The sequence below is a fragment of the Puccinia triticina genome, chromosome 18A, assembly GCF_026914185.1.
Source record: "Puccinia triticina chromosome 18A, complete sequence".
NCBI classification, from domain to species: Eukaryota; Fungi; Basidiomycota; class Pucciniomycetes; order Pucciniales; family Pucciniaceae; genus Puccinia; species Puccinia triticina.
The window spans coordinates 262944-287592 of NC_070575.1; the positions used below are offsets into that span (position 1 = coordinate 262944).

Sequence of the window (24649 nt, forward strand, 5' to 3'; positions counted from 1 at the left end):
CTGGGCACCTTGCACAGTCACTGGGCACCTTGCACAGTCACTGGGCACCTTGCACAGTGACTGTGCCAACAAAGCCACTTGTGCATCCAGGTGGAGTTACATTGGCAGATTGACTTGAGTATCCTGCGTGTTAACTGCAAGCAGTTGAGCAAGTCTTTTTTGCAGTGTATTGTTCCCTAGGGCCTGTGGTGAAGTTGCTCTAAGTTTTTTGACCCCACAACACTGACTTAGACTTCAGAACTGGCACTGCCAGCATAATTGGCTGGGTTGAAGTTATCCCAGTTTAACTGGGATGCATTCAACTAATTTTAAATGGGTTGATATCAACCAATGAAATGTAAAACCAAGGGAGGTACCTTGTATTTATATTTCATCAGTTGAGATCAACCAAGTTTAAATTGGTTGGATGCATCCCAGTTTAACTGGGATCAATTCAGCCCCCCAATTATGCTGGCAGTGTGGTTTGCTTTGCTTACCAATTTTCCGCAGCGGTTTTTCATCCCGGCATCAATATCAATTACTCAAACTTGTGGGAGTCCCTACTTCTGCAGCTAACTTAACACAAGCCCCTTGCTTTGGAGGGCCCTGGTACATCCTGGGCTGGTGCAAATTGCAAGCCTTCAGTGACTAATTTCAAAATGTTGGCCTGAGAGCTTGAGGTGCTTTGGCAGGGAAAATTTTGCCCTCAAAATTGCCCCAGATTCCTGGAGGAAATTCTTCAAGCCAAATGGACTGGCCAAAAGGCCTGATTTTCCTCCATGTTTCTGCGCTAGGCAGATGGCTAGGGGTTGTGGAATTGACTGTCCATAAATAATATTATTGAACTTTCTATTTTTCCAAGAGAGGACCCTAGGTTTCTTCTTACTTCTTCTGTGACCTTTCTTCTCTGTGCCTTATGCCGCAATAAATCCTGTATAAGTATTAACCACCTAGCTAAATACATAACCATACTGCCCTCTACAACTTGTTTCATACATAAACTTTACAAATTGATCAAGTTCAATCTGTACAACCCATAGTACAAGGGAAACCACTGATTATGGGATACCTGTAAAATCCAAGCTTCAAGAGAGACTCTCATCAACACCTGAGAGAAGGGATACCCATTCTTGGAAATTTGTGAGGAAAAAAATATGGCCCCAAAGTCAAGATTATTGCCTACATGAAAAAGTGCAAGGCATGTTGATTGGCCAGGTGGTTTGGGAGCTATAAGTGCAATAGCCTCAAAGAGGCAAAAAATCCATAAAGCTTCTGCAGGGGCGCGGGCAGCCCTGGTGACGGAGCACCTCTCCCAAGGAGGTACTTGAGTCTAATACCAAATTACAACCACGTCACGGTTGACTGGTTTTGGTGTAGCTAACTTTTGGTTTGCTGCACCTCCTCCACATCTATCTCCCCAGAGTTAAAAAGTAGGGTGGGAGGTAAAGGAAGATTGTGCAGATCTCCTCATTCAATTTTCAAAGGAACCCTTTTGAAATTGGACCAGCAGGATTTTTTACAAGATCAGTAAAATCCAAAAATATTGGCTCTCAAGGTAGAACACAGGTCATGTATTTTTTTTTTAATCAGTATCTCTCCCCAATAGAATTTCTCAATATTTTTTCTACCATAGGATTTTAGTCCCAACCCTTATTGATTACATAGAAAATGGTCATTTTTAAAAATAAAAAATAAAAAAAATGAAGCTGGGCTGAAATTGGCTTGTAAAGTTTCCTACTCATACAATAGCGGGTATCAAATATGAGAAAATCCACCATTATGTAATTGACGGGTTTGAAAAAACCCACCATTTTTAAAACATGCTGGTCCTTCTTCTACTCAATTTTGGGAACCACTGGTGAGAAATTTGATTTTTGGCTAATTGACTGGTTTCTAATTGTGGATTTCTCATATTTGATACCCCCTAATTGTTGGACATTTGGAAATTCTTCTGGATGAAAATGAAGATCCATAAATTTATCTTTTGGACAAATAAGCTGCTGTATTTTATATGATTTTTATAACCCCAATTGTGACACACAAGCATGCACATTCTAGATACAAGCCTCTCCCGCAATTTGTGCGTTTGACAGAGAGGCTGTACATGCTTGTCAATTAGTGATGAGTTCAATGCCTTTCACCTGGTTTTTTATTCTTAAAGATAGAATACCAATTTAACTTGGATAAGATCAACCCAGCCAATTATTCTGGCAGTGTGCAGTGTCAAATGAAATCTGAGGTGCAGAAGCATCATTTGGCTCTGGGGCTGGTCTGCAGGAGCTGATGGCAGGCTGGCTGAGGCTTAATATTTTCCCAATCTTAACAAAGCCTCTCCAATCCAAGGAGGTGCAAAGTGTCTCCAAAGGAGAGGCTTTCTAATTTCACATCATTGGCCCTACAGACTGGAGTTTTTCTTGCAAAGAACAGTATTTCTTTTTTTGAAAATGATTCAAAAACTGTAGTGTGTAGTTTAAAAAAACGAGTAGACAGACTTGTAGCCTGCTATCTCAGCTTTCATTCCTTGTTTTTTCAGCTTACTAGCCCAATCCAACTACTGTGGACTGGTTCTGAAGTGGTCTTCCAGGCATTTTTGAGCTCAAAATTTGAAATTACCTGAGCTTGTGTGGGCTCAAAGGGACAGAAATCCACCTTGTAAAAACATTTACAGGATGTTTCTTGCCAGGGGGGGGTAAAGATATGAAGGTTTTTGAAGTGGGGGAAAATTAGCTAAGCTTTCAATTTCAATGTTGCAAAAGGCATGGTCAGAATCAGAATTCTAGATGGAGGTATTGGGGAAAATAAGGCAGGGTGACATCTCCCCTGCCATTTGGTAGGATCATGTAGGGCAAGAAATGCCAATTTAGAGGTAAGTCCCTCCTTTGGAGGTTGCTACGCTCCCCCAAGGAGGGTACGCTTGTGTTAATTTCAAATAACATCTCTCCTACCATTGGGAACTTCTTTCTCACTCAAATCTTTTCTGCAGGAGGGGCATTGCCGCCAGCCACAGCAAGCCTCCTACACTGGTCTCCCCTGACTTAACTAATCCTCCAGGGACTGGGCGTGCAGATCACCCCAATGTGAATCATCTCCCATTCCCAATGGGAGGCTTATGAGTTATTGGCATTCTTCCGTGTGAGAGCTTCAGGAAAATTGTGGCTTTTGGCAAACTTTTTTAATCAAATTGACATTACACAGCACACACTCATTTTGATTCAGTTAGCTGAAGTGCAGAGGATTCTAGAAATGGTGAAAAGTACACCAACGGGGAAGTCTTGCCATCCCCCATAAGTGGAGGTGGTTGGAGGATAGAATTCTGTATCTCAATTGAATCCACATGGAATTTTGGGGAATTTACATACACAGTTGTGGCCAAACACTCAAAAATGAGAAAGTTTGAAATGGGAAAGGGATAACAGTGTGTGGAGGAAAAAAAATTGATTGGCACCAAAAGGAAGAGAAAATTCAGGCCTTTAATCTGGTTCCACAAGCGTGAAGTAACTGTAGGCCGGGGAAGACACCGGAAAGGGGGACGGGAAAAAACTCCCACCAAAAGGGTGAAAGCCCTCGCACCCAAATCTTGTGATTACCTGCAAGTCCCTCCTTCGGAGGTCGCGCTTCGCGCCAGGCTCCAGCCCAGGGGCCCCGAAGCGAGGGACCTGTGATCAGTCAGGGTCTCCCTGCGGATGGTGCTCACTGCTCGCGCGCCGCGCGCACGAAATCGGAATGGAGTGGTGTTAGGTTCGACCGGGGGGTGCCGGGTGCCAAAAATCTCATCGAGGCCGTCAGCGTGGGGCTTCTTCCTCCTTGAATCCCGGTGCCCAGTCCAGATGAAGCCATCGATCATAATCCCCCAGATCGCCCTCAGCAAGAACACCTCAGCATCCAGGCTGCCTCCCTCCATCGTCCTTGGATCGAGGAACCCGTTCTCAGGCTACACCCCCAAGGCGGCTTTGCATGTTTCACCGCCGACCACTTCATTACCCTTCTCGATCGATCAAGGACTTGAACCCTTTATATCCGCAAAGACCGCAAGGTCTTTAGCTATCGACTGGCAGGACGGGCTACTGGACAGACTCAATCAACATGTCAAAGGTTTATCATCAATTTACCATCCCTTGTTTTTTTTTCTCATAGATCCTTGCTGGGGTAGCTAAATATTTGCCATTTGATAATGGTATAGGTACGCCGGCTGAAAACAAGTCGTTGTTCGATACCATCGTCGACCTGGCAAAGGATCGCACACAGGTCATCCCATTCAATCTGGCTTCTGAGGCGCTCAATAATTCATTTTTCCTCAACGGTCTCGTCAGTCTCGATTACCAAACTCTAGAAATCTTCCAAAAGAATGGGCAAGCAACACAAAAGAAACTGACATTTATTCCATCGTGACTGCACGCATTGTCCCACAAAAACAAAGAAACCAGCGGATCCTCGCAATGCCCCCAACCGGCCATCGGATGGCTCTCTGCTTGCTACAGCAATAGACGAAACGTATGGCTCGATCACACAGTTTATATCATACTTCTCAAACGCAGCAATGGGTATGTCAAGCTCGGTGAGTTAGCCTCTAGGAGAAGACTCGCGCTGACCATCGGCACAAAAATTAACAATATTTTCTCATTTTTTTGTTTTTACAAAGGGTTATATTTGGTTAGTTTGTGACCAAGATGGAACTCTAGGAATTTGTGCGACATACGGCGCTGGAACTATTCTAGTCCAAAACCGTGAGCAACGTGGGGATTGGCCAACTGCCATCAAGTCATCTCACATCGGATTAGACTCTTCCGGTCGGCCGATTCCTAAACAACAAAATCCCTCAGTCGGGCAACCCACTGGGTCCTCCGCTCAAGAAATATCGCCACACTCACGAGACCATGCTCAAGGCGTATCGAGTTCGAACATGCGAACTTTCTCGACCACCAGGTCGCTCCAGAGGCCCACCGAAACCACTGCCGATTCCAGCAGCTCGGATTCTAAACCCGATAAGGTCAAGCCAGCGGTCTCCTTTGCGGATTCGTTATTTGCCAGCCCTACTCCCTCGCCTCATCCAACTCGCCAAACGACCAGCCTACCAGTCAATCGAGCGATCACCCGGAAGAACACGAACCCTGCTGAACGGTTCAACCACCTCCATCCACTCTTGAATCTTGCGGTTGCCGAACGCGCTTATTTGGCCGATCATGGTGTCTGGGGTAAAGACTCATACCTTCGAAACTTCTGGAAATGCGTCGATTGGAGCAAGGTCGAGCAATCTTTCGTCAAATTTGCTCCTAAACCGTCTTATCAATCTCACTCTAGCATTTGGAAAACTTAAACAGCGACCTGTCTCTCCCCCTCACACAATCATGCTGTTTAAATTTGTCTTTTCCCCTCCGTTTTGTTCTGGTTCTTGGTAATTTGTTGATGCATCCTTCCCTGATCTGACATCTCCCCACTTTGTTTGGAGGGAGGAAAGAGAGGGAAAAAACTAAAATTAGAGATTGTTAATAACAGAATCATTCAACTTTGGAAAAGATGCAAATGATACATGCTCATTAACGTCTCTGGAGCCTGGATCATGTATATCACCAAAATGTAACAGATTGCGGCGATTGCCGTCTGCCTTATCCTGTCATTAACAAAGACACCCGACAATAGCTCGGCTATGAAGCTTAAGAACAATCAGAATACGAAGCTTAAGAACACTCAGAGCCAAGGTTCACCAACGACACTTCGCTATCCGTGCGTTGGGCTTTCCTGGGAGTGTTGCTTACTCGCACATTTTCTATTTTCTCACAGTAGAATTGCCGGGGCAGTAAAATTTAACATTTTAAAAAAGGAGGATGAAAGTAATGCGAGAAGAAGCCATACAGGTCCAAACAAGAACAAGAGAGGAGAAATAAGTGTGGGTGTACCAGCTAGAGTTTACGGATTTTCGTTTTACTAGCGCTTCTCTCGATCTTCCTTTTCCGAGTCCTTCCAGATAAATTATCCTGGTCGAGGGATTGGATGAAATTTTCTTCCTGATCACGAGCGATCGACCCTTTAGACAGACCGATTCCAAAGTTTTCGGCAGCTTTAGGTCGTTGTTGAACGCTCTTCTTCGTGCTGGAGTTTGCAGTAGTGTTTGAAGGGGAAGGATTGAATGAGAATTCCATCGAGCCTCCACCCAGTGATCTGAGTGTTTCGTTCTTGCTGGCCGCGGACTCGGTGGAGGATTGTCCGGCTTCGTTCGGTCGGCCTTTCTTGTTAATGAGTTTTTGGCCGAATGTTTTCTCCCGAGTGTCGAGGTCGCCGATGATTTGAGTAGGATCGTGATCTTTATCTGTATTGATATACATTCTGGGTTTGCTTTGATATGGTTGAAGGGGTGTTGAAGTTTCTTCTGACCGATCGCCTCCTCTGCCCGACCGATTTCGTTCTTGGACGGCGTGCTTTTTAAGCTCGCCCATTTGTCGACGATCTCTCTTCTTCCAAACGTCGTCATCCTCACTGCTATCTTCCGATTCAGACTCCCCGACATTCTCTGGCTGACTCTCTTCACTGTTACTGTTTGAATACTCGTCTTCTTTCGGTTCAATGACTTGATTTCGAGCGGTTGCTGCACTTGATGGATTGATAGCAGCATACTCTCTAGAATATTTGTCAATCTCAAAGTCTTCATTCGTGAATAGATCTCCAAATCGTTCGTCCGTCAAGAGTGATCCAGATGGAATATTCTTGGCCTTGTTCTTCTTCGAGTGCGTTTTCATAGGGATAGAGGTTTGTTCTTGTTCGATGAGTTTTTCTGCCAAGTCTTTGTTGATCTTCACGTTTTGAGCCACCATCGACTTGCTTTCGTTCGATTTGGTTTTTAGTTTGCTTGTCCGGATTCGACTTTCCTGCTCTTTCTGAATTCGTTCTTTGACCAGTTTATCGCGATGTTCCACATAAGCAAATGGGTTGGCTATCGCCTTGGCTTTGGCATACAGCCTCAGATCGATAAAGTAACCATGCATGTATGGACGGAGTGCTGGGGTTCCGACTAAGTGATCCAAGCTCAGTGATGCTAATTCGGAATCCGAAACAAACTTGTAGTCATCATAGATCGCTACTTCTTTTGAGTCTTCCATCTCTTCCGTCATGTTCTCGAGGAATCTACACCATCTGGGTGCTGGACCAAGACTGGGAATGAAGTAACCAGTCATGGGACTTGCTTCGTTTGCCAGAAATACTAAGCCACTGTCTGGGTAAATGTGCATATCGTTAATTGGAGCCAGAGGGTTGACTGAGATAAGATTGTCGGTCGTATGGCGTGACCAAATTTTGACGACTTTGGAGTCGGCTGTCGCTACTAGTCCTTCAGTCTGACCAAATCCACTAGCCGCAACAGAAGTAGGCCATTCAATTTTCTTGATGGGTAATCCGTAACCTTGATCCTTTATTGTGTGAGCCAGGGGTGCTCGTAGATCATAAAGTAATGTATGGCCAGTCGATGTCCCAACGGCTACAGTGAGTCCGTCCAACCTGGAAGCTAGTGCTGAGACGGAAACTGACATGCAAGAGTCATCCCAACTGCCGCCGACTCCAGACAACTTTGCAAAAGGTAACTTGAGGATTCCAGCAGGAGCTCGGGCACGATGGTCCCAGAATTCCACAGTACCTTTGCCATCGTCGGTTTCTGTGCCCAATCCGACCAAGCCATGTACCGGATTGACATCGATAGCATTGATTCCAGTCACGTTGGAGGAAAGCTGAAAGGGGGCCATAAATCGACCCTGTTCAAGGTTTAACCGCCACAGTTCAGATCCAGCACCTCCGCATAGCGCATCGCAAGAGGGAAAATGATAGGCCAACGCTCGTCCGTGTCGGGGGATGCGGACTCTATAGTAGGATGCCGTTTGTGTGTGAAGATCGAGGGTGCGGTCTGTCTGCAAATGTAGCGTTTTTGTCCAATCTGTAGAAAGGATCTATACATTTTGGAAAGAAAAAAAAGATTGGCAACGGTCTTATCGGAATTCATCTGATTAAAGCTAGTTTTTGAGTCACCCTAGAGCTCGATCAACGTACACAAAAGTCGACGTTTTCACTATCAGTAACTCTGTCGAATTTGAGTGCCAGCTCATCCAATTCGTAAACTTTCATTCGAGGTTTATACGTTCCAGTAGCAATTAAGAATTTCCCATCGGAGGTCGATTTAACTTTATTTGATGCCTCGGGAAAGTCCAAGTCCTACGCAGGAAATTGGCAGTGAAATACAGGTTCGGCGATGCAATTTTGGTCAAAGGGTGCGGCTCGCAATGTCCAGAAATGAATAACTTGAATGCTGACTTGGATTAAACTTTTCCCTTCGGTCCCAGGCCCGACCGCTTTTTTCTTTTTCTTCTTAGCCCTTTCCCTGTGAGCTCTCGTGATCGTACTTCCTAGCCAGTCAGGTTGGTTTTGGCCGGGGGCCACTCCGCCATTGACGGTATAGATCTTTGCTTGGTGAGTATTTGAAGTGAAGGGCGGCATCGTGACGGCTTGGGATGGAGGTTGCATAAACTTTCGCAGTTGTCCTCGCACCAAGCATGAATCATAATGCAAATTGAATATTCCTTATCCACTCTGCGCAGCCCCCCCCCCCCCCCCCCGTATGAGCCCCACTCCCCCCGACGGAGGGCGAGTGCCCGGTGCTTGTTCAAGTTCAACACATTTGCCCGACTTGCACTCCACAACTATAAAACAGGGGGTTTCACGTTGTGATTGTACGAATTCTGAGCCTACTTCAAGGCCTTCATCAGCAAAATTTTAAATTTTGGGACCATTCAAAGTTGAACTGCTTAAACTAGGCCCAATTTGTTGTGTTATACAGAATTGTTTCTTTGTGAAATATGGGAAGTTTCACACAGATTTCACTGGAATTGACATCATTTATCACACAAGCAATGGCTTAGGCTCTGCTTGACACATCATAAATGTAGGTGTTATATTGCACAAATCATTAAATAAAAAACAAACTATTCAAAATGTGGTACCTAAATGTTTTTTCAGGCAAGCTGGTGAGCAAATCATCTCCTAAAGATTCCCATCAGTTTTTTTTTTTAAAAAAAGGGGCTATCTTCAATGCCATAATAGCAATATTACACTCTTGACCAATACAAAGTTTAATATTGCTTTTATGGTGCTGAAGTTGGTCAAATTATTTCAATCTGACAAGAATATTGAGGGTATCAGGTGTGTTCACCTTGCCTGAAAGAGATATCAGGTACCATATTTCTAATGTTTTTTTATTGAATGATTTGTGCAATATAACACCTACATATAGGTCAATTTTGGCAGTGTTAGAGAATGTCAACTGGTACCCATTGAGGGGTACCCAGAACCGCTTGATGGGTACCCCGCCTGCTGTCAGTCCACACCTTCAATCAGCCGCAGTCCATCTCTAGCCCTCTGCTCCACTCCGCTATCTGGTCCAGCTACTGATCTGTCCTTCCCACAATCCACAAGTTGTCCTGGTTTTCTGATTTTCCCAAAGGTGCATTCTTCTGCATGGATTTTTCTGAGCTTTCTGACATAATCAAATGGTGCTTATGTCACCAAATGCACAATGGACTCAGCCATGCATGCATTCCCACCCGCTCTACCACCAAGTGAACATTCTTTCAACCTGTGCCCATATAAACCACCACATCAGGTGGCTCTTTTTTGGCAAAAAGTGGCATGGTGCCCAAGTAAGCCTGAACCCTCAGGGGGAACTGGGTAGCCTGGGCCCAGAGCCACCTTGGGCCAGCCATTTAGAGGGGTCAGTACCAGCCAGCAACATACACATTCCCTTGATGGCTGGTAATTTAGCCATCAAGAGCAGCTTGGGTGGCTACTACAGCTGCAGGCCATTGAGGGAGCTGTGTACATACTCCTCCTAATGGCCAGCAGTGTCAATAATGAGAAGTGCATATATACTCCTCTCTAGCTGGTCAGCACCCTCTCAATGGCCAGCACAGAATAGTCATTTAGAGGCCCTCAATCCATGTTGTAATCATTTATTGCACAATAATCACCCTGCCAAACACAACCACATAATGCATCCAAACAGGGCCTGAGTGGTCTTCAAAATTGACATCATAAATGCATAAACATAAAAACATAATTAGTGACTTTGGAAGGTACATGCTTACATAATCCCAGCCAAAAGCCATGTATGAATTTATGTTTATGCAGCTATGATTCAGTTTTGAAAACCACTATTCATAGATGCTTAAATTTCACTTTCTTAAACTCAATTTTCAGGCAATACAAAATTCAAATTTTTCTAGTCTATGAAGGTGTGATTCAAGCATTTAAAAATTTATGCATCCCAAACTTGAACACCTAATTTTAGAAAACGTTGCTGATAAATGGCTTAAAATGGGCCCTCAATCTTTTTCAAATTCTAAGTATCATTAACCCCCCCCCCCTCCCCTAGGGCCTAGAATCACATGTCAAAAATTCACCTATTGGATTTTTTTCCTTAAGTCACAACTGGAAATAAAATTAGGGGACTAGGTGGCAGGTGACATGAAGCTAACTCCAGCCTTCACACCTCATGGTGTTACAACAGGCTTGAAACAAATAAAAATTATGTTGATTTGTGAAATATTATCTATTACATAGCCATCCAATGAAGTCATTAGGGGCCCAGGTGGATTCAAAGTTGGCCATGCATGACTTGCAATCCCTTTTGCAAGTTGGTGTTCAAGGCTTTTCTTGATTAGGGGGTTTCAAACATGGTGCAGGTCCCAGTTCAGGAGCCCCAATTCAGGAAAACAAAGTTCCTGCAAAATGAATTTTCAAATTATTTATTTATGTTTGTTGGGTAAAATTGGGTGGGTGTGTTGCAGGTGCCCTGATTTTGTGAATTGGGGGTTCCTGAAACAGGACCTGCACCATGTTTGAAACCCCCTATTCTTGAACACCAAATTTCAAAAAAATATTCAAGCAGATTTGGGGTGTGTAGTACAATGTGACTTGCATGAATTTTGCAAATCAGTGTTCAAGAATTAACTTGAACACTAAGGCCCTGTATGGAGCCAATATAAATATAGGTGATATAATCACTTGTAAATTCAATAAAAAATACAAAACTCAACATAAAGAATCCAATTTTTTTTGTAGGAAACCTACAGTACTGGTCTCATCAACTATGAAGTCAGATTTAACTGATTCAGCCATCTTCAGCACCATAATACCATTATATTGCTTTGTTTTGGTCAAAAGCGATATAATGGTACTACAGTACTGAATATGGCTGAATCAGTTGAATCTGACTTCATAATTGAAGAGACCAGTATTGTAGGTTGCCTAGAAAAAATATTTGGAGGCTTTATGTTGAATTTTGTAGTTTTCATTGAATTAACCAATGATTATATCACCTATATTTATATCGGCTCCAAACAAAGCCTAACTTGCAAAAGTACATACAAGTTGCACATGGCCACCTTTGAAACCCCCTATTTTGTATGTGAACATTAGTGTCAAGACATGAAGATGACTGCTTGTGCGTGTTTTTTTTTCTTCAGAAAGTATTTCAAGGCTCAAATTCAGCTCCAACTTCAAGATCATTGAATTCTCTAATTTCTGCCAGCCTTCCAAGATACTTGCCGGTCCTCATGGCCTTAGGGATGAAGGTACTTGAAGTCTTCCAACAGCGGCCAGCACTCACCAGCATCTAAAACCTGATTCAGCAATTGTTTTGACTAAGTTGAAAGCTTTCTTCGCATGTCAGATTTGGCCGGTTTGGCGTACATCGAGAGCACCTTTGGGGCCACATGATCGAAGAAGCTTTGATGAGCTTGAACCTCAGAAGAGATTGTGCCTTTGGATGTCAATCAATTGCCTAAGTATGGCTGTCGATAATTGATGCCTGAAGCAAGATTCGGCCCAGCTGGATGACATACAAACTTCTCGACCGGGAAGGACCCATCCTTGCCATTGCACGCGAGGCTCAAGGCAACCTCACGACGTAGCTCTCGGGCTCCCGATTTCAGACCGGTGCATGGCAATAAATTCAGAGTGCCTCTCATTCGGAAATGCGCTGTTCGTCTGGATGAAGAAAAAAAAAGTGCTGGAGAGCGCCGTTTGCATTTACAAACACTTCGGTAGATCATGAAACATAGAAACGCGGAAGCCAATTCGCGCTAAGTTTATGTGGTCTCTTTTACAATCTGTCTGATTTTCCATTGTCGAGTTAAAAAGGCAATCCTCTTGGCCCCAAGAAACTCTCCCTGGCCTTTTGCCGATCCTCTTCAGAAAACAATGGTGGCTGGATCAACGAAGCAAAACGAAACATTAGGTACATTTTGTCTTTGAAATTAAGATTAAGTCATAAAACCCCGTGTGATGCAGGTACAAGAAAGAAATACATACAGGAAGGTTCCTTTCCCATTTGGTTCCGTCCGCGGCCGTTGGGGCTGGATCATCAATTTGAACAATGAGACATTGGATTCAGTGCGAGAAGATGGCTGGGTTTCATAAAAGGGCCAGGAATATCGGAACTGGCAGAGAAGGTGTTACAAGAGGTGAGCTCAAATTAACATTCTACTTACGTCGATACGGATCCGGATGCTCGGTTTTAGCCAGGAGGAGTTCGGCCTCATGCAGTAGCTTTGTCACCGCTCGTGGGTCCCGCACGTCCCGGTTGCGCTCGAACTTCACCCGTATCTCGATGGCCTTTTGTCTCCAAATGTCTCGGAATACGACCTGTTTGGTTGTGGTGACAAAGCCTGGACTGAATAAGCCGAAGCCATCTAATGTCATTTTCTTGATCGAGCACTCACCCAATCCAGGGACTGTTTCAACGCTCTTCGATACAATCGCTATTGGTTCAAAATCGATATAAGGAAGATGTTAGCGAGAGTATCTTGGTAAGATGTGAAACTCGTGGGAGCCTACTTGGACGTGAATCCGATGCGCATCAGTAAAGGGCCGGACGACAGCTGAAGACGAAGCCATTATTGCTGCCTGATAAGTTGAACTTGGGGAGGTGAGGTGAAGTGCCGTCCCTCGCCGAGCCTGCTGCCGCACTTCTCGAGCCCCGGGGGAGACTGCGGGAGACCCGGTCACCCGCACTGGCGATCGAGCCTCAGTTTACCACCGCTCGGGTCGATCGCTCCCACAATGCACCGGCACACCACGACATACGATGACCACTTCTGACCAAGAAACCAGGCATCGGTCTTCGGTCTCACTCGATGGTAGATACTTCATTGATTCAGAGTCTCATCAGGTCATTTCCCTCCGTGGCGTCTCCCTATCTGGCTGCTCGAAACTGCCCTCGAAACCAGACGGGCGGACCCATCAAGCCGAACTTTTCTTTGAACATCGTCAGGTCTCCTTTGTGGACCATCCACTAAAATTGGAACATGCACCCCACTACCTAGCCCAACTTGTCCGTTGGGGATTTAATCTGATCCGTCTGGTCATCTGCTGGGAAGCCCTTGAACATGCCGGCCCTGGAATTTACGATCTCGAGTACATCCAATACATCACTGAATTGGTCAACCTCTGCCAGCAGCATGGCCTCAAGGTACTTGTCGACGCCCATCAGGATGTTTGGAGCAGATTCTCTGGTGGCTCTGGGGCACCCGGCTGGACCCTCGAACTCGCAGGCTTTGAAATAACCAATCTGTCCGAAACTGGCGCCGCTGCTCTCCAACAACTGGGGGCCCCCAAGGGGGTCTGGCCTTCGGGTTATCAAAAACTGGCTGCGTAAGCACCATATTCTAAATGTCACAATAGTGTTTCAGTTTTAAAAATAGTTTTTAGTGGAGCAAAGGTTTTTTTCTTCGTGGCAAAATCGGGCTGATCGATCGGAAAATCTCAATTTGGTCGCAGTGGGACGATGTTCACGCTTTTCTTTGCTGGGGATACGTTTGCGCCCAATCGAAAAGTCAAACGGAATTTACATCGCCAATGGGCAGAAGAAACGACCGGAGAAGAGTTGATTACTTTACAGCAGTTCTTACAGGGAAGCATGGTCGAAGCCTTTGGACAACTGGCTGATTCCTTATCATCTTTCGAGTGCGTCATTGGCTTTGAAGTGAGTCCAAAAATATCTATAGACCCCACAATATTGCGATTGGCCTAAATTGAACCCCTACTAAATTTAAATCGCATGATTTGTTTGCAGCCGATGAATGAACCTCATAGAGGATTCATCAATCTGTATTCTCCTTATCAATGGAACCCGATGACTGACCGTCAGTTGAAAAAATGAAATGCAGTATGACATCAAACTAATCCAATGAACCATCCGGTCACTCTTAGTTTTCATACGCGATTGTCCGTCTTTTCTCGAAGCTGTAGCTCTAGGAGATGGTCATTCACAAAGAATAGATGTTTACACGCCCACTTGGCCGATTCCTTCATTTAGATTCCACACTCGTCGTATAACACCACACGTCAGAGCATGGCAATCCTCGGTAGAATGCATCTGGAAGGAACACGGCGTCTGGAGATGGGATGAGAAACGACGAAAGCCAATTGTCTTGAAACCGAAACACTTCAATCTGGATCCAGCTACCGGCAAACCTTTTGATTTTTATAGCCAGGCTTTATATCCTTTTGTCTCTCGGTTCGCCGCGCGAGTTCAAAGCCATCGACATGAGTGGATCATTCCAGTCGGGCCAATTCCCAATGAAGTAAGTCACAACACATGCACCCTGTAGATTGCTTTGTCAAAGATCGATTGACTGACTAACTTCATGAATTACAATTACGTAGTTTTATCCTAAATGGGATCGCTCTCAACGGCCCCAAAACCTAGTTGCTGGCCCACATTTCTACGACTTATTCTCACTCGTGCATAAGTCACATGGGACATTGACGATGGACGTCCAAGGGATATGTATGGTACTGCAAACTAATCATTTCTTCTCATCTCCTGGATTCTAATCCTGTACGTTATTCACTTGTGCATTTTCGTTCAGAACAAACCAATTTGGAAATGGATGCACTTTGGACATGTCGCAGCCAGGAAGAAGTGGGTCTTTTTATCATCAACTGGCATAGACTAGAGATGTTTTTTTTCTTTCCGTCTAGAAAGTCATATCTGTTTTGACTAATGCGCATTCTCAATCATTCAAGCTATACGGAACAGATCAAAAACATTGTTGATTCGGTCTACAAGAACATCGGTGAAATACCTTGTATGATCGGAGAGCTTGGAATTTGTATGGATCTTAACAATGGTGAATCGTTCAAGACCGGAAATTTTTACTGGCAACATCACCAGGTCAATGCTCTGCTTGCAGCTTGTGAATCGAATATGGTGTCTTTCGTGTAAGAATTTTCACTTTTTTGTTCAATCATCTGGAAGTAACATCTAATTTCATTTACCTATGTAGACTATGGAACTTCAATCCTTACAATACCGACGAGTATGGAGACGGTTGGAATGGAGAAAACTTCAGCTTTATCAGCCAATCTGAAGGTGATGGCTCGAGTCCACACAGTCAAGCTAGGATTCTTTCGGCTATAGTTGTACGTCTTCAGATTTTCACATTGCATATACCAAATACTAAAGGTCTATCTCAAAAAGCTGATCTTTCGAAGGGTCGATTTTGAATATATTCAAGAGACCTAGTGCCCAAAAAGTTGCGGGGATTCCATTGCGTTCAACTTATGATTCAGAACAATCTACCTTCGACTTCGAATACAAGAGCCCTGAAGCCGGTCTGGAGAGTAAACAAGCAAGCCTGTTAAAGACTACGAGGACTGAGATCTTTTTACCCAGTGAACGATTTCCAGCCAACCAGATCAAAATCTCCGTCAGTGATGGAACTTACTCCCATGAAGTAAATGTAAGATTCTACTAGGTTGAAAAAAAGACTCACCTCCACCGCAGTGGTTTGTGCAGTTCCGGTTAAGCAATCTCACTGATCAGCTTGATCTTGTCTATTTGTAGAACCAACTCTTGATCTGGAACCATTCAAACCTCGAGCCAGGAGCGAGACATATCATCAAGATTACGAGTCCAGTGCGAGTTAAAGTTGACAAACCGGATGGAACCCGACGCGTCTCTGGATTCACACTTGTTCTCCTTCTATCTCTCTTCGTCGGCCTCTTGGCTCTCTGGTCGGGCGGCAGCAAATCACTCTAATGTCACCCTCCCTTATCAGATCATCATCGTTGTTCCTCTTTCTTTGTCTTGGTTTTGTAGAGCTTATCTTGAGAAAAATTGTTGTTTCCAACTTGTCGACCAATAGATATATTTATATTTAGATGTGTTACACAGTACTAGCAGCTGATAATCTTGGCAAAAAAAATGTAGATCTCTTGATATTTATGTGATATTTATATCTTTATCAAACCTAGATTATGAAAAACAGAATGAGGTATGAAAAGCACCAATGCATCAAGTTTGTGGATTACAGATTATTTAACCGCAACGTCCATGCGTTGGCAACTCTGGGAAAGACTTTGGCCGTAGATTTCCCCGACAAAAGAAATGTTTTTTTTATAAATTTAATAGTCTTCATTTCTAGCCATCCACGTGTGAGCTGGCCTTCGGATGTCGTGGATGACATTGTACTTGGACCGGGAGGGATTTCTGCCGGCCGGCAAGGCATCATAACATGGTTGGCAGGAAGAAATCCCTCGTGACTGGGGAGCTTGCATAACTTAATCAGCTGGGGTTATGCAGCCCCACTGAGCAGAAGGGATCCCTCCAGATCAGATCAATGTGGCCGCTGGGAGGACTCCCTCCTGCCACTGGAAGGTTGTATAGCCTCGTCAGCCAGGGGTGACTGCGTCTGGTCAACCGGATCTGGGAACATTCCACTCCCATTCAACGTATCCTGGCACTTGATCCCTCTCCTCTTGTCAAGTTCAAAATAATTGTAGGGCAGACTTGCCTTTTCTCAAGTCGGTACTGCTGACTCCCACGATTGCAAAATGGAGGGACGAGAGAAGAGATTGTGTATATTTTAGGGATTGGAACGGAAGGAAATGATAAGAAAATATGTACAAAAAATTGGTTTTGTTGGGTTAAGCTGAAAGGCGAAGGATACATATTCTAAATGTGTGTAGTATTCAAGACTGGAGATGGTTCTACCTGTGTGTGTGCAAAAGATGCTTATTCAAGAAAGAAAGAAAGGGGTATGAAAAAAAGGGAGATCAACTGCGAGAAGAGTGGACTCAGTGGGAGAGGAGGGGGAGATGTAGCGAGAAGGCTCAGATAGTATTTTGAGAGTTGCTTCGGGCTCTCTTGGATTGAAGTCTGGCCGAGACCCTCCGGACGGGGATGTCGGTTCCTTGACTCGCGGAGAGCGGAGGAAGGCAAGGTTTGGTGGCCCGAGTGACCGGCTGACTGATCGGCCTATTCTCGTCGGTGTTCTGTGGGCCAGCAGTCTCCTTTGCCGATGTTCCGGAGAGAGTGCGCTTGCCTCGCAGCTTGGCCGTCTTGCGCTTGGGGAGGGAAGGCAGAGGGGCTTCGATCCTCGACCTCTTCCGCTTGGCCGGCGGAGGCAACGGTTCTTCCGCCTTGGCTTTGTTCTGGCTCCGGGCTGGGCGTAGTTCTTGACGTGAAACCGAGCGCGTCATCCGAGGTCCGTCTGGAGCAGCGCCAACAGGCTTGGATCGTTTTGTTGGAGGCCCGGATGTCGTCGAGGCCGACCGCTTGGCTGGACGCGTGGCAACCGCAGAGACTCGCCGTGTGGATGGGCCAGCAATACTCGTGGAGACTGACTGTTTGGATGGACCAGCAGTGCTCGCAGAGACTGCCCGTTTCGCTGGGGGCGCAAAAGCGGCCGAGATCGAGCGCTTGGCTGGGACCGCGGAAGAAGAGGAAACGTGACTCGCGGAAACGGCCCGGGTAGCATTTCGAGAAGATTTGGTCCGTTTCAAGACTTCTGGCGAAGGGGCTTTGGAGGCGGTGTCGGCAGTTGAGGAAGGACAGGCATCAGCAAATTTTGAGGGGATCGAGCTGGAAGGTTTGGGAGAAGTGCGTCGGGGAAAGGGACGCTCGAGCCCAGTCGACTGTGAGCTAAGCGGGAGTGATGATGCGGCAGAAGGAGAAGGCCGTGAGTAAAGGCGTGGTGCTGGGGGAGGTGATGCTTGGGGCGAGACGGGTGGTGATCTCTGTCGGGCCGGGACTGGCGAAGGCGAGCGATCCTGGGATGAACGACTGCCGCCGACGCCTTGGGGATTGAGATCCCTGGGAGGAGACTCGGATTCGACTCTGCCGAACCGCTCATCGTCGTCGATCTTGAACTCCGGATTCTGACAGAGTGGGTCTTTTTCTTTCTGCACCAGACACACGTCCTTGTTTTCGCCTGAGAAGAACTTTTTGAAGTCTTCCTGGCTGATCAAGCCGCTGGAAGGTATGTCGTCTGCAAAGACGTAGATTTTCCTCGAGCCGGCTGGAGCTAGTTGAGAGTACCCGGGGTATGATGAACTCGGCAGGGGGGCTTCTTGGGAGTGTGGAGGGAGGGGCTGAGAGCATGCAGGGAGACAGCTGGGTACATCGCGTTCACTGGCAGACATGATGGAAAGTGGCTGGAGATAGGAATTGACGGCAGACTAAGTGGAAGTGAAGACTGGACGCGTCGAGGGGTAGGGTAGATGGGGGCTAGTGAGCTGGAAGCGGTGGGTCTATGTCTATTGGGAGGCAATGTGGTATAGGGATACTTGTCGTGGAGGATGTGTGCTGGCACTTGCCGATGGTCGAGGCAGCTTTTATATTCCTTTTCCCCCACCGAGGCTCGAGTTGAGACTTGCGCTGCCGCGTTAGGAAACCAGGACTGAGACTGAGTGGCCATATGTATGCATGGGGGCCATTGGTATCCAGAAGGTTATGTTTGCGCTCAAAGGAACGCCTTTTACATACAAACAAACATCAAGCTTGAATATCATTTTCAAATTATGAGTGCTCGGAGAACTGAGTGAGACAGAGTGAGACCGGGACGAACGTAGAACGGATCTGCGGTTACTTGTAACCATAATTCTACCCTTTTCTACCCTGACTCCTGAGGCTGTATCATGGATGCACGGAAATCTGTCCACAGCACCTTCTGCACGAGGCAACCAGGCTCGCCGTATGTGACGCCTCTCAGCCGCACCCTGCTCTGATCATGACTGAGGGATTGGGATGTCGCAGGGCAGGGAAACCACAAAGGTGCTGTCACTCGAGTAACTCACAAGAGGACGAGGACTGGGACGCGCTAAGAACACGTCCATCCGTGCTCGCAGCGCGCAAGTGATAGAGAGAGAAAGCAACACACATTTTAACAAAGCAGTGAGAATGTGGTGATATGTGCACTTGAAACGGTACTCAAACCGAGAGTACGCCCTGAAAAGTAGAAGGCCACATCTATAAAAACCCTGGGGAAGGAAGAAAAGGTACCACCCGACTACACGATTATAGCGGGCATCAACTCTCCCCCAGAGAGGTATAACACCAGGCCATAACAACATCAAGGAAAGGATCCTATACAGGAAGCCAGAAGGTATAAGACAAAGCTGAAGGAAAGGAAAATATTCAGCACACCTACCTTCCTTGCTTCTCCGCTAGTCTTTAAAACCACCTTCAAGTCCTCAAACCACTTGGGTGCCTTCCTCACATTAATCCTTGCACAGTTTACCGTTGCGAAAGTGCCAGTAGACATCGCTGTGAGTGGTTAGTACATTCAGCACCACTGGCGCGATAACGCTGAATGGTGGTGGGGAACAGCGGTAATAGACAGCTAAACTTAGCTTTAGCGCATCGCCCTGACCGCTGCGCTAGCACTGTTTGGGCTGGCAAATTGCTGATCCTCCAGTTCAAACCAAAGAAATGACAGGCACCATTTTGTTTGGTTTGGGGCCAATGTGAATTTAATTGGCACAGGTGATGAAATCACTAAACCAATGCAACTTCACAAGATTAGCATGCAACAAGAAAGTTTATTTGGCTAGTTAGAAAACACAATACCTGATTACAAAGATGGTCTTCCATTCCTCTCAGTTCCCTGTTTTGAGCCATATTTTAGCTGAGACTCAGATGATCACCTAACAAATTAACACTTCCAGCATAATTGGCTGGGTTGGGGGTATCCCAGTTAAGCTGAGATTACACAAACAATTTAAAATCAGTTGGTCTCAGCCAATTTACATAGTCTGAAGGTTTCTGAACAGAGGTTTATGAATTCTTGATTTACGGTTTGTTTGTAATACATGATCTGGTTGTGAAAATGAAGAAGTAGAAGAATAAACATGAAAGAATGGTAGGAAGTAAAAATGTAATGTTTATGAGTGTATCAAGGAAGGAAGGAAATTTTCAATGTACAATCCAAAGAGCCCAAAACAGGTGATATTCCAAGTTGAAGCCCTTATCTTTCAAAGCAATTGCTGCAAACTGTGAAGTACATGAGCATATCTCATTCCTTTTTTTAAAAGAAGTATTCCAACTAACCAGCATCATCACCTGTTTTTTGCTGACAGGTGAAGGTTCCCTTTTTGTTCTTACAGACTGATATGTTTTTGTTGGATATTTGATGTCAACTCTCTAATCTGAAAGAATATTGAAGTTTGACGACTTACGGTAGCCAGAGTTTGTTGAATCTTTAAGGACCTGAAATCCTGTCAAACATTCCTGAGATGAACTTTGGACCTTTTTGGCATCATAGCAATTGTATCCAACTATGTTACTTGAGCAGTCTCCACTGCAATACTGGTCATTGTTACAGGCTGGGTCCAAGTGGAAAAAGTTGGTGTATGAATTAGGCTTGCTGGAATTTATCATGACAAAAAATAAGCTTACTTGCTGCAGGATCTGACCCTTCTGGTTTTATATCGAAACTGGCACATGTCGTGGAGGAGAATGTGCTGTAAGTAGCTACTGCCGAAACAATGACCAATATGATCACAATTCTGAGCCAGAAAAGCAGACAATCAAACGTGGACATGTTTGTCGGACTTGTTATCAGGCTAATCAACCAAAGAGCTTTGACAAGATGACACGGGATGCCAAGCAGGCGAGAATATTGCGTGAGTCTTTGTTGGATGGAACACCTAGTTCACATTTTCAAAAAACTTTCAAGATGATTGTTTCATCCCCACTTGGCTCCGTAATCATTTGATGGAGTTCCCATAGTAATTTTACCCGAGTGAGGATGGTGCCATAGCAGTTAAGCAGTTCTTGACAACCATGATTGTTGTCTTTCAGATCATGACCAGGGCCACCCCCTCTGCCCTTGGAGGGGAGAACAATGATACCCCTGGCTATTGAGGCATAGGCCGGGCATACTCTCATGTGCCGTGCTGCGGGCTTGGACCGACTGGGCTTGAACCTAGTTGATGAGCTTGCAAACCCTAATCGTAGATGTAGTATTTCAACCGCGTGTATTCTCTGTTGTTCTTATTCATCTTCTTCATTGTTTCCAATCACATTTGACTCACTTCAAACTCATCACACTTGGTCTTAGGTTTGCCTTTCTTTCACCTCATTGTTCTTCTTGTTCTCACATTGTCATTGTTCTTCTCAGGTGCGCCTCCACCGCTTCCGTGTCCTCAGCGTGTTCGTCTCACTCATCACAGCCTCCGTGCTGCATCGGGTTAGTATCATTGTTGTTCTCATTCATCTTCTTCATTGTTTCCAATCACATTTGACTCACTTCAAACTCATCTCACTTGGTCTTAGGTGTGCCTCCACCACTTCCGTGTCCTCAGCATGTTCGTCTCACTCATCACAGCCTCCGTGCTGCATCAGGTGTGCCTCCACCGCTTCTGTGTCCTCAGTGTGTTTGTCTCACTCATCACAGCCTCCGTGCTGCATCAGGTCTCTCCCTTTTCGCCCATTACCGGCGTGTACATAATCATCTCGGTAATCGAGGGCGGTGACTGCCAATGCTGGGATAGCACGTGTTAACTATAGAATTATTTTTTCGCTCTTTTGCTTTCAGAATAGAGGGCGGGCAACTGTGCGTACAAGGATGTACATGCACGTGTGTTACTAAAGCTCCGCTTTAGCTACTCGCGTTCAGCAACTGATGGCAGGCTACGTTTTCAAATCCTACAGAGGCATAGGTCTGTCTAAAATTGTTTGTCAACAACCTTGGAAATCTTCTCGTCAACTATTTCACATGCTCATGATGATGCTATACAAAAGTGGGCAACTTAGCCAGCTCGCATCCATAGTAAAAATCTGCCTAGTTTAGCATAAGCCCTCGGGGCCTTGCCCATGCTACGACATTTGATACTAAACCAATGCAGGTAACTTGTAAGCATCCAAAAGGCTACAGCTTCCATTGGTCGCTTCCCAATAGCTTTTCCATTGAAAACTGTCAGGTAGTTTTTTCTCTTCGAACATTTCTTTTATTCTGTATTTTTTAAGAATGTCTATTTATCAAAGTACAAGGGCAATTTGTGTTTTTCAGAAGCTACAAAGTGAAAGGTGGGAAGAGTGGACTAAAGTAAAAATGTACATGGCCGAGATATTGAGCTCTCTGGTGAACTAGATTGTTTTACTCAGATTTCCTAGCCGTTCTGGTACGTTCATGGGTTAAGATGTGAAATGAAAAAAAGTCTGGGTCGGGTGGGTTGACAGGAAAACTAATCATCCCCGTCACAATCTTCTTCTGGTTCGGAGTCGGTATCTACAATTCGAAAAGTGATTAGATAGCCTTGATCAGGAAGAGCACGAACAACTACCAGAGTTCTACTCTTACCAGTATTAGTATCTCCACCGTTTCCCGAGCCCCCAGGCCCAGGCCCGGGTTTATCGCCACTTCCCGAGTTACCAGGTCCAGGCTTGCCCAATGCGGTGGAATCGCCGGAACCCGTGCCAGTCTTAGACCCTCGGTCGTGTGAACCCCCTCCGCCGCCTGTTCCGGCGGTTTTATGATCTTCCGTTCCACCTCCACCGGGATTGTTACTTTCCGAATGTGTTGAGCTTCCCAAGGTAGGCTGGCCGGAACCCTTCGAACCGATTCCAGAATCAGTCGTGGAACCCAACTCGCTCCCTGCCATCGTATCTGGCGATGAATTTGAATCAGGATTTTTTGATTCAGCTCCATGACCTCCGAAGGTTTCATCGTTTCCTGTGGTCGAGTTTCCCAATGAAGATGCCTCAGAACTGCCAGAGCCTGAGGTTCCTAGCCCAGAGTTTACCTCGCTTCCCCCCAGGTCAGAATCCAAATCGGTCATTGAACCCTCTCCGGAGTTTGTGTCGGTAGAGGCATCACCATCCAGAACGGAGCTATTTGGAGTACCAGTTATATCGTTCAAGCCGCTACTGTTTAATAATGTATCCATAGATCCCATCGCGTCCGCGCTGCCTAAATCTCCGCAATCCGGGCCTTATGTCCTCATTCCACAAATGGGCCCGTTAGACTCAGCCCAATGAAAAGATAGTTATGTATGGAGCTAAAAGCGAAAAAGGGTTCAAAACCTACCTCCTGATCCATTCGAAGACGAGGAGCCGTCCTTTGAAGGGGGATCACTTGAACTATAGGAAGAAGACGAATAAGAAGTGGAGCCAGATTCACTGATAACAGTGTTGCCTTTGGTATGCTTATTGTTCCATGAAGTAGTCTTTGGTGGAGAATTGTGCGTCCCTTTCGGGATACAGGGAAGCAGACCTATTTCATTGGGAGATTGACCACCGTTGATACCAAGCCAACTATTCAAAAAATCTGTGATTGATGAGAGCGATGATCCAAGTGGAAGCCCCAAAGTGAACAACGGAGCGAAGGCCAAAAGTAGCACGTGAGACGTAAAGAGCAGGACGTAGAATTGTCGTGGAGCACTTGAGAGCATTTTGTAATGATACGCCTAATCAAAGTGCTGCTGGTTACGTTTTTTTTCTTTATCTTCTGACTTTTATCTTCTTTTTTTTTTGGATATCTGAGCCGCGTATTGCGAGTACCCGGGAAATGGACTCTGTCCCTGGGATCTAAGTGCCCTAAGCTCTTGCCTCGACCTGCTGTATTTCTAAATTGAAGGAAGTCCGAGTTGAGTGAATTCAAGTTCAGAACTTGAGGGACAGAAGCAGCAAGAATCGTAGTAAACAGACTATCACGACTGCGTTATTGAGTGTCTTTGGAATTGGTGATATGGCCCTATGATATCTGTAACTATTCAGCTTGGTGGGAAGACTTCTGGTCTTTTGAATCTAGAAATGTAATCCCTTGAAGAAGTTTTTCTTTCTTGGGGATAAGAATCTTTGCCATAACTGCGACTTATATGTGTGATTTAAAATCAGCGCTGTTGTCAGGAGCTCGCAGGTCAGATGTGGAAACGATGCCTTCGGGTACAACTTTTAAGATTCCGGAGAGATGGGACTTGGTTTCGAGTCATTATCCGGGCGAGGGAGCGGAGAGATTTGTGCTAGGCGGTGAGAGTTGTTGGTGACCTTGGTGATCTGAACGAGTTCCTCAGTGAGAATCGGGAATAGAAGAGGGTGCTTCGAGCTTGGTTGTGAAGTTGGAAGGCCTTGAGTTGATGTGCCCTTTCAGGGGACAGATCGGGTCCGCCAAACGTCCCCTTCGGCCATAGTGGAACCTCAGAAGGAGAAGCTTCACCGACGACACTCGCTGGCCGATGGCGGTTCACAAGGGTCACTCAACATCATGTTTCGACAAGGTGCCAGTTTTCAGAACTGTCAAGGGCTATGTTTGAAAACTGGATACTATTACATATCCATTTGAGTCTTTTGTTGTATAACAAGTTGCAAATGCAAGTGACATTGGAAGTCGCATTTTGTCGAGGCAATCAGCTG

General features: G+C 45.6%; 6 protein-coding genes across 6 annotated transcripts; 2 read left to right on the forward strand and 4 right to left on the reverse strand.

Annotated features, from left to right (window-relative positions):
* Positions 1-3806: 3806 nt before the first annotated feature.
* Positions 3807-5293, forward strand: PtA15_18A34 (uncharacterized protein; the record flags this gene model as incomplete). Its single annotated transcript, XM_053164879.1, has 4 exons — positions 3807-4071; positions 4160-4284; positions 4397-4534; positions 4619-5293. The coding sequence occupies 4 exons, from the start codon at positions 3807-3809 to the stop codon at positions 5291-5293; spliced, it is 1203 nt and encodes a 400-aa protein (XP_053028534.1).
* A 583-nt stretch (positions 5294-5876) lies between these two features.
* PtA15_18A35 (uncharacterized protein) lies at positions 5877-8478 on the reverse strand (the record flags this gene model as incomplete). The annotated part of the gene is made up of 3 exons (XM_053164890.1): positions 5877-7907; positions 8008-8169; positions 8269-8478. 3 exons carry the CDS (start codon positions 8476-8478, stop codon positions 5877-5879), a joined length of 2403 nt encoding a protein of 800 aa, XP_053028535.1.
* Positions 8479-12423: 3945 nt separating this feature from the next.
* PtA15_18A36 (uncharacterized protein) lies at positions 12424-12906 on the reverse strand (the record flags this gene model as incomplete). The annotated part of the gene is made up of 4 exons (XM_053164901.1): positions 12424-12449; positions 12501-12654; positions 12732-12770; positions 12847-12906. The coding sequence occupies 4 exons, from the start codon at positions 12904-12906 to the stop codon at positions 12424-12426; spliced, it is 279 nt and encodes a 92-aa protein (XP_053028536.1).
* A 190-nt stretch (positions 12907-13096) lies between these two features.
* Positions 13097-16054, forward strand: PtA15_18A37 (uncharacterized protein; the record flags this gene model as incomplete). Its single annotated transcript, XM_053164912.1, has 10 exons — positions 13097-13662; positions 13789-13993; positions 14084-14153; positions 14221-14594; positions 14677-14805; positions 14883-14935; positions 15040-15234; positions 15300-15435; positions 15531-15755; positions 15860-16054. 10 exons carry the CDS (start codon positions 13097-13099, stop codon positions 16052-16054), a joined length of 2148 nt encoding a protein of 715 aa, XP_053028537.1.
* A 1073-nt stretch (positions 16055-17127) lies between these two features.
* Positions 17128-18438, reverse strand: PtA15_18A38 (uncharacterized protein; the record flags this gene model as incomplete). Its single annotated transcript, XM_053164923.1, has 1 exon — positions 17128-18438. The coding sequence occupies one exon, from the start codon at positions 18436-18438 to the stop codon at positions 17128-17130; it is 1311 nt and encodes a 436-aa protein (XP_053028538.1).
* A 4044-nt stretch (positions 18439-22482) lies between these two features.
* PtA15_18A39 (uncharacterized protein) lies at positions 22483-23688 on the reverse strand (the record flags this gene model as incomplete). Its single annotated transcript, XM_053164934.1, has 3 exons — positions 22483-22526; positions 22599-23207; positions 23325-23688. 3 exons carry the CDS (start codon positions 23686-23688, stop codon positions 22483-22485), a joined length of 1017 nt encoding a protein of 338 aa, XP_053028539.1.
* Positions 23689-24649: the final 961 nt, after the last annotated feature.